At 43.5% G+C, this 12105-nt stretch overlaps 1 protein-coding gene across 7 annotated transcripts in view; it reads right to left on the bottom strand.

Moving 5' to 3' along the window:
- Rere (arginine-glutamic acid dipeptide repeats) overlaps positions 1-12105 on the bottom strand; it is a 329883-nt gene that overhangs the window by 152288 nt on the left and 165490 nt on the right. For all 7 annotated transcript variants that reach the window (XM_035439391.1, XM_035439389.1, XM_035439396.1 and 4 more), the window contains one exon: positions 285-390. In XM_035439391.1, coding sequence (XP_035295282.1) covers positions 285-390 — 106 coding nt within the window. The remainder of the gene's footprint in view (positions 1-284; positions 391-12105) is intronic.

Consider the following 12105-nt stretch of genomic DNA (forward strand, 5'->3'; position numbering starts at 1 on the left):
AGCGGCCTGCTGTGGGTGTGGGAACTGAATGTGGATTTACTACCATAGTAGTAAATGCTCGTATCAGTGACCTCTCTGCAGGCCTCCCTCTTTTGTGGTTTTTGTGATTGTTTTAAGGGGGGGGGGGCACAAACCAAGGGGGTAAGAGGATACAATAATGTCCTTTATTACAAGCTCTTTTGAGAGAAAATGATCAGAAGCAATCTCTATTTAACTGGTATTTTTAAAAGGAGCTTTACCTGAAGCTAAGATAGAGAAGTATGGCATTGCTAGGGCACACGTACCATTTTCATTATGCCGATCCTGAACCAAATGCTGATAGACAGAATCTGGGACTTCAGACTGACGGTAGTACCATTTGACGTTCATGAGTAGATGGTCCCTCTTACTCTGAAAAGGAAAATCTAACAGCATTAGGAACAGGTTTCAGGTCCTGCAGGTGCACATCATACCTACGACCGACAGCCCTATACACAGTGGACTGGCAAAAAGCAGGGAATACAAGGGCATCAGCAGCGCAACCCTGGGTTCCCGGCACCACAGCCCTCAGACCATAGCCCTCAAAACTGCTCGTTTCTATAAACAAAAGAGGCAGATCTTGAAGCTTCTCAGTGTGACTAATTTATTCAGTATGACATTTTCCTTTAATGAGCACATACTTCTACTCTAACCCTTAACCATCTTGGTAATGACAACAGAGCACACTACTGAGGCATATTAAAAGTAACAAGCTGGAAAGAACTTACCCAGAGACACCTGACAGTCTCTTCCCCTCCAAGGTTTGCCTGTCACAAACTGTCTCAGATTCTCCCTCCACTGTGGGCCACAGAACTGTCTGGAAGTCACTGCTGCATGCCAGAATCACGAAGCACACCACGGGCAATAGGTGGTGATGAGAATGTGTGCCCACAGTAGGACCTGCCTTATTTCCCTCTGACTCCTGAGGACAGAACAGCTCATACATAACTACTGGTCGTGTAAATGTCTATAGGACAACTAACCATATATTTCTAAAAGTTAACTTTGTTTTCAGCACAATAAAAACGAAGGCACCAGATACTGCCTCTGCTATTTGAAGGCTACCAGGCACAGCTTGAAGTGCATTCCCTGTGTGCTGCGCTGTGGAATAGTTCAATCCAGTGAGTACGGAGGTTTCCTGGGATTAATAAAACAGCTTTAACCCAAGGTAAAGGGTGGACAATCCCTGTTGGCAGCTTCTACCTTTTTGCACAGGCTCACAGACCACAAGTGCAAAGGCCAAAGCTAAAAGAAAATGCCTCGTGTTTGGAAAGAAGCCAGCTTAATTCTAAAACATGTCAGGAATCTTTACTGAAGGAAGACACATCTTGGTTTAATAAAGGGGCAAGTATAGGCTGCACTAAAAGACGAGCAAAGGCAAGACAAGAACTGTCTTAAGTCTCAACATAACCGAGAATGTGGAATGCTCTCCCATAGTAAATATCATAAACACCATGGTCAAACAGGCATGACTACAAAACAGGGTATCAGTATTGGCTTATATTAAACAGACTTTGCATACAAAGGAAAGTGTGTAGGCCTTGGTTTTTACTCATTCATACTTTTTACATTGGAAGGTTTAGTTTGCACTGTTTAGTCTACGGAAGAAAACCTGAGGACAAACAGTACAAAAAGGTTCACAGAAAAGTTCTGAATGTAATCATTGAAAGAAAGGTGTAACCTGGGGAAGATGGAAAAGACCTCCTAAGCAAAGGCGGAGACCAGAAAGAAATGCAGACCAATTGGGAGACCAGTGTGCAGCACAAAACACTACATGCTGATACTGAAAAGGAGCCAAATCCTGGCCACAGTCTGGCCTCCGGTGGATTCGCAGGACAAACGGGGTCTTTTAACTCACCTCTGACCCCACATACAGGCACTGAGGTACACACATCAGGCACGAAGAGCACAGCTAAAGAATCTGAGGAACAGAACATGTGACGGCACCACACACGCCTTGTGGACATGAAGCGTATTCTGCCAAGACCCCAGAAAAATACTTGTCCCTCTCCTCACTTCGTTCCAAGATGAGAGAGTGAAGAACAGGACCAAGATGGTGCAGCTATTGAGAAAGTACACAACCCCAGGGCCTTCTGGGGTGTCCAGTATGAATTCACCGCAGTAAGATTATTATAAGCCTGCTTGTCTCTGCACCGCTGCCAGGTGAACAGATAATTCTGTTGTCCTGCCACTGTTGAATGTAACACTCTCCCCAAGCTCTCCCCACACTCCCCCTCTCTCTCTCTGTGTTGAAAATTAAGCCAAAGTGGGTTGAAAACCACAGATCTAAATTAAAAGATATTATTATTATTGTTACTGTTGGTATTATTATTCAGAAACCAAAGCCAGAATGATCACATGAAACCTGGCCAAAGCACTACAGAATAGAGGACACAATTAACTAGGAAACACAGGAAAGCCTATCACCATGAACTCCAATGCCATCACTACCTGTATCTGTGTGACCCTGGTAACTTTCTAAGATTCTCAATTTCTCTTTTGTCCTGTACATGAGAATATTTTAAAGAACTGGTAAAAGATGTAAAGATTACATCAGATGCCAGGTGACTGCCTAAAGAAAAGCTCCATGGCCTGCCAAAAACCCTGTGGGAAACATGGGGCCATTCTCCCTCCAAAAACAGCCTGTGTGAGGAGTGGCGCTCAACTCCAGCGGATGCTCGCAAGCTCACATTAGTGAGTACCTCCCACAACAGCCAGAATTCAGGCTACCAGCAGCCCCAGCAACTGTGCTCTAATTCCTGAGCATCTAAGCATTTCTGCAACATGTGTAAGATGCCTTAAACCTGAACTGCAACAGAAAGACTCTGGCTCATGAAAGGCAATTTTAAGTTGTCTGTTTTTTTTTCTGCACCTAGCTGGAAACTCTGGAAACCATTAGTTATTGTGCCATTGCTACATAACGAGCTGCAAGCTGACCCAGGCATGTCCACTGACTCCATATAACAAACAAACAAACAAACAAACAAACAAACAAACAGCCTGCTCTGGCTTATTTGTAAGTAAACCTGCAAATCTTGAAAAGCTGCTGGACTTCCTGATGCAGTCCTGCCCAATGGCCAGGGGGCGGCAGTATTGCGTCAAAAACACCAGCATTTAAACTATACTTCATTCCACAGATACAGCATAATAAAGGTAGAGTCAAATGAAACTGTGCTTCTAAATAGGCCAGTAATTTAATGAAAAACTAACAGTATCTAAAGGCATGCAGAGGGCTATTTCAGAGCACTAGGCTAAAACTGTATGGTATGACTGCAGTTCCGTCTGTAACCACCAGTTAGCTACCTTAGCATCCTGGGGCCCTCAAAAAGCGAAGGGCTGGGAAGGACAGCTGGCTTCTGGGGTCTCTGCCTAGTTTATAATTACATGTCTTCCCCAGGCCAGACTCAGGAAACGACTAACTGGAACCGAAGTACATCTGCTCACTGGCGTTAGCTAGCGCTACCATCCTACAGGGTTACACAGTGCAGTGTCAGCAAGAAACGGCCTCATGCCGCTGAGTTCTTACCAAACCTTTGACCACTTTAAGAACTTTTTAAAATCAAAACTCAAGCCCAAATAACCTGAAATGTGCCATCGTATTAACAACTGAGTGGTAGTGGGGGGGGGCAAGGCAGGGAAGTCACAAGGACCCCGACACATCAGAGAGGGCGTTAAGAAAGGTGGGAATCAGGTATGGTGATATCAATGAGAATGGCAGTCAGGCTGGTATATTTCTATGTCTGGCTCCCAGTTGAACTGTTTACAAGGGTTAGAAGGTGTGGCCTTGTCAGAGGTATCACTGGGAACAGGGTTGCGGTTTCAAGAGCCCATGCCAGGTCATTGCACTCTGCCTCCCTCTCACAGAGCAGACAGTAGCTATCTGAGGAGAGCCCCCTCTCCACTACCATCATGAACTAAGCTCTGAAACTGTAAGCAAGTCCCCAATGAAACGTTTTTTTTTTTTTTTTTTCCTTCTATAAATTAGCCTTCACAGCAATAGGACATTAACTTAAGATGCCTGAACCACAGGGCATGAAAATAATAGACGATTTACAAGTTGAATTTAACATCTTATGGTCCTAATAGCACATTACTTTAAAAACAAAAATGACCAACTAAGGGTTAAAGATATCTGGCAGAGATTTTGCTGTTAAAACTTGATGGCAAAATATTTTGAAGATTTATATTAGTCAATGTGGGTTTTATATCCTCAGTCTTCTTAGTCCCCAAAAATCTTCCCCACTCCCCTTTTTAATACAGCTCACTATGTAGACCAGGCTCATCTCAAATTCACAGAGATCCTCCTGCTGGAATTAAAAATGCCACGATGCCCAGCCCTTGGATAAATACTTAAAAATTACTGAGTTAATTTTTAAATGCTGTATTTTTAATATATGTGCATCTCTGTGGAGGAGTATATGCATATAAGTGCAGAGGCCAACAGAGGCCAGGGGGCACCAGATGCCCCTGGAGCTAGAATAGGTAGAATAGTGAGCCACCTGATGTGGGTGCTGGGAATTGAATTTGGGTTCTCTGGGAGAGCAGTATGTATGCTGGGCTGTCTTCCCAGGGTCTAGCTGTGTAGTCCTGGCTATCCTAGAACTCACTATGTAGACCAGGCTGGTCTCAAATTCACAGGGATCCACTCGCTTGGCATCCTGAGCACTGAGATTTAAGGCATGCACCACCACACTCAGCAAGACAATATTTTCAACAAACAAAATTCAGAAAATGAGGAATGTTTTATTTTCACTTTCTTCTCAGTCCTGTGGCCTCAGTGTTCTCTGACTGGCCTAAAACATCTTGTTTCATTTTGTTTGTGACCTCAGAAGTCCTACTGTGTCCATCCTCTGTGAGGTGTACTTGGGAGTGGATGCCCATGAAGAGGCACACGAAGTCATGGTATCACTATGGGACTGAAGTGATCCTGCAGCCCCTGGGGTTACACTTAAGGCCAGCTGATCTCCACAGAACGTAAGCAAGCTGCACACATGGTGGCCCTTGCCAGACTCTGTGGCTGAAACAGATCACATCTATTTTGAAGGAGCCCAGCAATACCATGCAGCTCCAGGTGCTGAGCTTTCTAAATTACCGCAAGATGGCAGATCTGGTTAACATAGCTTTTCAAAGAACAAACATTTGTACTTTCAGGGTGCTTAAGACTTGCAGATTTAGCTGGGTGTTGGTGGCGCACGCCTTTAATCCCAGCAGAGGCAGAGACAGGCAGATCTCTGTGAGTTCGAGGCCAGCCTGGTCTCCAAAGTGAGTGCCAGGACTGGCTCCAAAGCTACACAGAGAAACCCTGTCTGGAAAAATAAAACAAAAAAAGACTTGCAGATTTAGAAGTCACCATTGATTTAAGTAAAGTTTGCCCATGTAATAACAAAAATCTCATTGCTGCTAACAAACACTATTAACTGACCATAAAAAAATTCAAATACTTGGGTTAAGAAAGGAGAAAGTCAGCAAGAACACTGAAAAGTTACATTTCCCACTTTATGTAAATTAATTTTCCTGTCTTAGATGTCTTAATTATTTTTTCTTTTCCCTCCTAACTCAAAGACTGCAATCTGTAATAGGTGTTGGTCTACTTTCTGTACCATTTTTCTAATACAAACATGCCTTAGTCCACATCTCAGACAACAAAGGGCCACCAGCTTCTGTAGAAGAGGAGTGGGAACCAGGAAGATCTGCTAATCCCAGGGCAATCCATCCATCCGTGTACTCCATCAACAGTAAGCAGGGCTGGGAAAAAAAGTGTGGGGTGGAGGGAAGGTAATAGAGGAAATTCCAAGAGTCACAACCATTTTAAAACAGGGATTTCGTCAAAAACACTCCACCATGCTCCAGCAGTAATATTAATATCTTACAGTAACTTTCCCTTTGAAATTGCTGTCCTCATTTTTAAAAATCAAGTTTTAAATTTTAGGTAATTTTTAATTATTGAGGTATAACTTACATACAATAAAATTAACTTATTTTTAATACTGAATAACTCTGAGAAATACACACAATTTGTTACCAGCCCACAATCAAGATAAGGAGGGCTTCCATTACCACAAAAAGGCAGCTCATAGAATCCACACGGTTGTGCTGGAATAGCTGGCACACCAAATCACTATGAAATAACATCCTAATCTCAGTTTTGTATTCTATGATCTTTCTCCTCTCTCTCTCTCCCTCTCTCCCTCCCTCCCTCCCCCCCCCTCTCTCTCTCTCTCCTTCCCTCCCTAACCCTAACAAAACCATTCCATGTGAGCTACAATACTTGCACCTGCAAACCAGGCACCACCACAGACAAAACCCCAATGTAAAAAATCAAGCCAACTGTCAGGTAAAGATGTAATACAGTCTCTTGAAACTTGCAGGAGAGAGAGACAACTTATGGTAACAATGAAAACAACTGACAAAAAATAGGTGCTAATTCATTTTAAGCCATTCTTTCATGAAACTACACAATCAGTTTTTAATGAGCACCTACTGAGTACCAGCTATCATACTGAAAAGGTCAGGGAGAATGGTGGAGGCTGACAATGTCCAGAGGCCCAGTAAAGCTTGCATTCCCTAAGAGCAGCAGGCCTGCTCCTGGGCCCCTAATTCAGATAACCATTAAGTACTTGGATATCAATGAAAACAAGCCAGGAGCAATGAAACCTGCCATTTACTAACCAACATTTGTTTACACTGCTGTTTAGTATCTTTGGGTATTACAGTTCTTAAAATTAGTAGTCTTCTCAAAAGTTCCTCAGGATGGAAAGGAAAGGTAGACTGAGACTTTGGCTGCTTTGTAAGTAGACAGGAAAATGTAAGGGGGCTGGGGAGATAGTGCAGCCGTTCAAAAGCACTTGCTGCTCTAGCATCCACAGCAGGTGCTTTACAAACTCCCTCTGATGCCAGCTCTGGGAATCGGACGCCCTCTTCTGGTTTCCAGGGGCACCTACACAGCCTTGGCAGTCTCTCTCTCTCTCTCTCTCTCTCTCTCTCTCTCTCTCTCTCTCTCTCTCTCTCTCTCTCTGCCCCCACCCCCAATAAAAAGGAAAACTCTGAGAAAACATCCGCCACCTGAGATGATACTGTCCGGACTGGCAGATATCCAAGGTGATGGAGCTGCCAGATCATGTTATAGAGAAGCAGACTCCTTCCTTCTAAGAAACACACAATGGCACAGCCGCCTTGTTCAAGAAACCTGGATGATATTTATCAAAAGTATATTCAACCGTTTCCCCACTTACTGCAATTTTTCCTAGAAGTATTTTTGAATATTTATTTTTATTTTATGTGTATGTGTTTGCCTGAATGTGTATAGGTAGAGCATGTTTGTGTGCAATGCCCAAAGGCCTGAAGAAGACAGACATTATAACCCCTGGTACTGGAGCTATTGTGATTGTGAGTCACTTGATCCATGAACTGACTCCAGGTCCTTGTAAGAGCAGCAAGCACTCTTAATGGCTGGCCCACCTCTCCCCTCTCTCTAAAAATATTTTTACACACACACACAAAATAACTATAAAAATCTAATATTCATAGCAATTTGGGGTTATTTCTGGCTACTACATGATACATGAGACTGTCTCAAAAATCAAAGAATGAGAAAGGTGAAGAGAGAAGACTTCAATATGGATTAATAGGTACTAATTAAACTAAACACATCTAAATAATAAAACATCACACAGACATGTACTTTTAAAAATGGGGAAAGAGGGGCTAGAGAGATGGCTCAGTGGTTAAGAGCACCAGCTGGTCTTCCGGAGGACCCAGGTTCAACTCCCAGCACCACATGACAGCTCACAAGTGTCTATGATCTGGCACCCTTGCACAGACATACATGCAGGCAAAAATGTCAGTGCATGTAAAAAGAAAGAAAAAAATAAACCCCTTTAAAAAATGGGGAATGAGTCAGGCGGTGGTGGCATACCCCTTTAGACCCCCAGCACTCAGGAGGCAGAGGCAGGATCTGTGAGTTTGAGGCCAGCCTGGTCTACAGAGTGAAACCCCCCCCCCCCCAGGGTGGTGGTGGTGTGTATGCCAGGGGTAGTGGTACATGCCATTAATCCTGGCACTCAGAAGGCAAGAGGCAGGTAGATCTCTGTGAGTTCAAAGTCTGCTTAGCCTACATAGTGAGTTCCAGGCTAGCCAGAGCTACAAGAGTCACTGTTTCAAAAGAAAAAAAGAAATAAAAAAGGTTAGTGTGTGTGTGTGGGTGTGGGGTGAATAGAAGAGAAGGACATTTCCATTGGTCAGGAAAATGGCTGTGGGATGGTGTGCCCACCTTAGAGCCGCTCTGTGCATTTACACACTTGCACTGAGACAGTTTAAATAAAAGCACAGGAACCCATTCACAATGAGCACCTACACACAGTAAAGCTTTAAGGAAAAAGAATTTGGGCAAATAGAGCTCTGGAGTGGAATGATGATGTCAGTGTACCTTTTAGTGCTTTCTAAATTGTGTGCATGCATTCTCTATTCAAAACCAAGTTTGTTGTGTGTCTACATGTGCCAGGCACACATGTGGGAGGCCAAAGACAGCTTGTGAGAGCTGGTGAGAGCTTCTACATGTGAGTCCTAGAGATGAACTCAGGACTTTCAGTCACGGGTCTTTGTTCTCTCTTTTCCTGTTACCTGGGTATGTTTCTGCTTCTACTTTCCATATAGCTGTTCACCTAGTAGATGATAGGCATGGTCTAACAGTCAAAACTTAAATCTCTTGTGCTGTTATTTCATGAAACTAAGCAAGAACATGCAAGTCAGTGACAAATCTGGCAGTTTCCCCCACTTAACTTCTAGAGACTAGGGCTATAGTTCAGATCTGCAGAACCCACGTAAAAAGTCAGGGTTTGTTTGGCAGCATGAGCATAAAATGGCAGAGATGCCCAAATGAAGACAGGAGGCTCCCAGAGAACGGGGCCTGTCAGCCAGTTGAGGCTCAGTGAGACTCTGGTCTCAAAAGGTAAGGTGGGGTGATAAGGATACCAATGTTGACCTCTGGCCTCCACAGCGTGCGCCTGCACACCACATTCTAAAAACACAACATATTCTAAGCAGCTTGTACAAGAAAGATACACGTCTTTGTCCCCATCTATGTTCTATTACTTTTCACAGTGAACGTTACCTCTAAAATATCCAAACTTTCACTAAAGGGCACAACACCTTTAATGATGGGATGTAAAGATTCTCTCACAGAGGAAGGCACGCTACTCAAAACTGCCCTACAAAACAAGTTCCGGCCAGGGGTGGGGGGGTGGGGTGGTGCACACCTTTAATCCTGGCACTGGGTAGGCAGAGGCAGAAGAATTTCTGTGAGTTTGAGGACAGCAAGGACTACACAGAGAAACTATGTCTCAAATAAAACAACACAAACAAAAATCAAACAAACAAGAGCTCTGAAAAGAAATCTGAATTCCCCAAGTCTCATGCTAACACTGTACTTTGAGGCAGGCTACGTGCACACTGGGGACAGGGGAGTCATTCATCAGGTGCAATTGGAACCTTCCTGAAAACAAGCAAGGAGTACTGCAGTCATCATGACTGTCTTCTGTCTGTCTGCTGTATGCACAAGCTTCTCTTTATTGCAGATATGTCTTGGCAGGAGGACTCCGTGGCAGGCAGCAAACTGCAGCCCTCTTTACACACAGCCTGATTACCATTTCTATGTCTGCACTGCACATGCTGGCATTATAAATCACATGCTCGCTGTCATGCACAATAACCAAACAGTTACCTAACAGCTAAGAGTATTACAAATGGATTGAACTAATCTTTGAATATATGCTCCAATAATTAAATTCTGTATGATTTTCTACCTTTAAACCTAAAGGCAGGCAACACTGAAACTGAATGCCATCCACAGGGCCTTCACATTTGCCATGAAATGTCACTTATATTACAGAGTTCACATCCAATTACTGAACACAGCCAGCCAGAGCATCTATCACTTACATTAAAACAAGCAGAAGCCAGCGGTAGGGCTGTTGGAAGCCATCACATGGTTTAAATGGATTTCTCACCTTTCAAATATCAAGGGGGCCTCTTTCCCAGAACATCTCACCAAGGGGTTTGGCCTTTTGACAAAGAGAGCTGCCCAAGCTGAAAGAACATTCGGCAAAGAAGACATGCAGCAAAGCCCAGTTCAAAGCTACAGACATCTGCCCCTTGTGTTAAAATACAAAACAGTCAAGGATCTTTTATAGGAAAAATAATAAATACATGTAAAGGACAGTTTTTTCAAGGCCATTAACAAAGAAGCCAAGCATCAGACCCAGAAGAGTCCCTGCTTTTGCTAAGTGTCCCACACTCAGGGGAATAGTACAGGATCTATTCAGTTTCTAATTCTTGAGAACAAAGAAACCTATCTTGAGGCCCTTGCTTGGAGCCCCCAGATCAAAGCACCATCAAACACAAAGCTGAGCCAGCCCCTCTGTGGCAGTGTTGCAGCTCATGCACTTACCAGGGTTACACAGGGGGAGCCACCAGAGCTGCACAAACACACAGCCAATCTATCCAACTACCAGTTTCAAACAAGGATCTTAAAACACTGATGAAGATAATTTCCCTAATCCTGTGTCTTCCTTTTTCAAAAAAAAGCACTGAAAGCCAACTCCCAGCGCTTACTACACAACACAAGCCACCTAATGAACATTCAGATTCTACACAGAGAGAAGATCAGGACATCACTGTCCAGCTCTTTGTCGAGAGAAAACTGGCAAGAGTTATACCTGGCAATAAGAAATTGCTGGAACATCCAACGAAACAATGCCCAAGAAAATGGAATCCCATGCCAGAACAGAGATCAACACCTGGCAGTTCCGTTTCAAATCAAGCTCTTGAAAAGAGGTTCTTAGTTTCTCTGCCTGTCCTGCAGAGAACTGCATAATGTCTGCACAGGTAGAGGCGTCTAACTCAGGGCCGAAATGCACTCCACGGGGTCCTCCATGATGCAGCAGTTGTTACAGTCAAAAGATACCTTACTGGGCACCGCAAGCCAGCCTAAGACTCAGAAGGATGGCAACAGGGGCACTTTGTTCCTGGAGCCAAAAACCAAAGCTTTGCTTTGTCAAGTTCACGTTATTTTGTATGGTGTTACCTATATTCCAAAGTATCATTTACACAAAACAAATAAGATTGCTTTAATAAATACATCCTAAAGAGTTTTTTTTCCTGCTTGAAGCAAACAATTATATTCACAAATATTAGCATGTATGTACATACACCAAAATCACTGTGGAATTTACACTGGCATATGCACATATTTGAAAACGGACAATTTCAAGTTCTAATTGTTTGATGAATATATTTAAAAGGAACAACAATACATTTTCTCAAATATCCAAGGTCATTGACTGGCACAGCTGCTCCCTTGGCTCCATGTAAAATTTTCCTGAAAAGGTAAACTATTTTAAGCTTCTGTGTTTTGGATACTCTGTAACAATCAAAGATGTAATATAAACCTGCTGCCAAGGGGCCAGTGCTGGAAAAGGTACAGTCTCATCATCCTCAGTCTTGCACTACACTACTCTGTGTGTCCTTGAGAAAACAGGAAGGCTTCTTGTAAGAGCTCAGCCCTGACACACAAAGTAGTGTGCAGACTCTGACCTGGATTGAGCTGGGCCATTATAGGACAGTGATGTGAACAGATAAAGTATTCCTTTGTCTGAGTCTGCCTTGTGTGTTGTACCTTGCTTCTCTGGTGTGACTTTATGATGGAATGCTGCCAGGCATGACAGATAGCACTGAAGATTTAGGAATTAGCATTTGTGGTCCTGGGGCTACCTAAAAAGGCATTTCAATAAGAAACTAACACACTAGATATATTGAGAGGATGGCTCCAGGGACAGCAGAGTTTGCAGACATCCCTCACATAAAAATAGATCAATAGTAAGTCAAAATAAACTCCTGCTGACAGCCCAACAAAATGAACACAAATGTTTACAGGAACTCTGCAAGGACAGGACAGTTTCCCATCAACCACCATGCCAGGGAGGAAGCAGAAGGCAGCCCTGGGGAATGTGGCGCTGTTAGGGAAGAATCCCCAAACAGGCAAGGAGGTTGGGTTGAGGTGTTGAAGAGGGAGCATTTGGCTAGGCAGACAGA

The sequence above is a fragment of the Cricetulus griseus genome, chromosome 2 (assembly GCF_003668045.3).
Source record: "Cricetulus griseus strain 17A/GY chromosome 2, alternate assembly CriGri-PICRH-1.0, whole genome shotgun sequence".
In the NCBI taxonomy this organism is placed as follows: domain Eukaryota; kingdom Metazoa; phylum Chordata; class Mammalia; order Rodentia; family Cricetidae; genus Cricetulus; species Cricetulus griseus.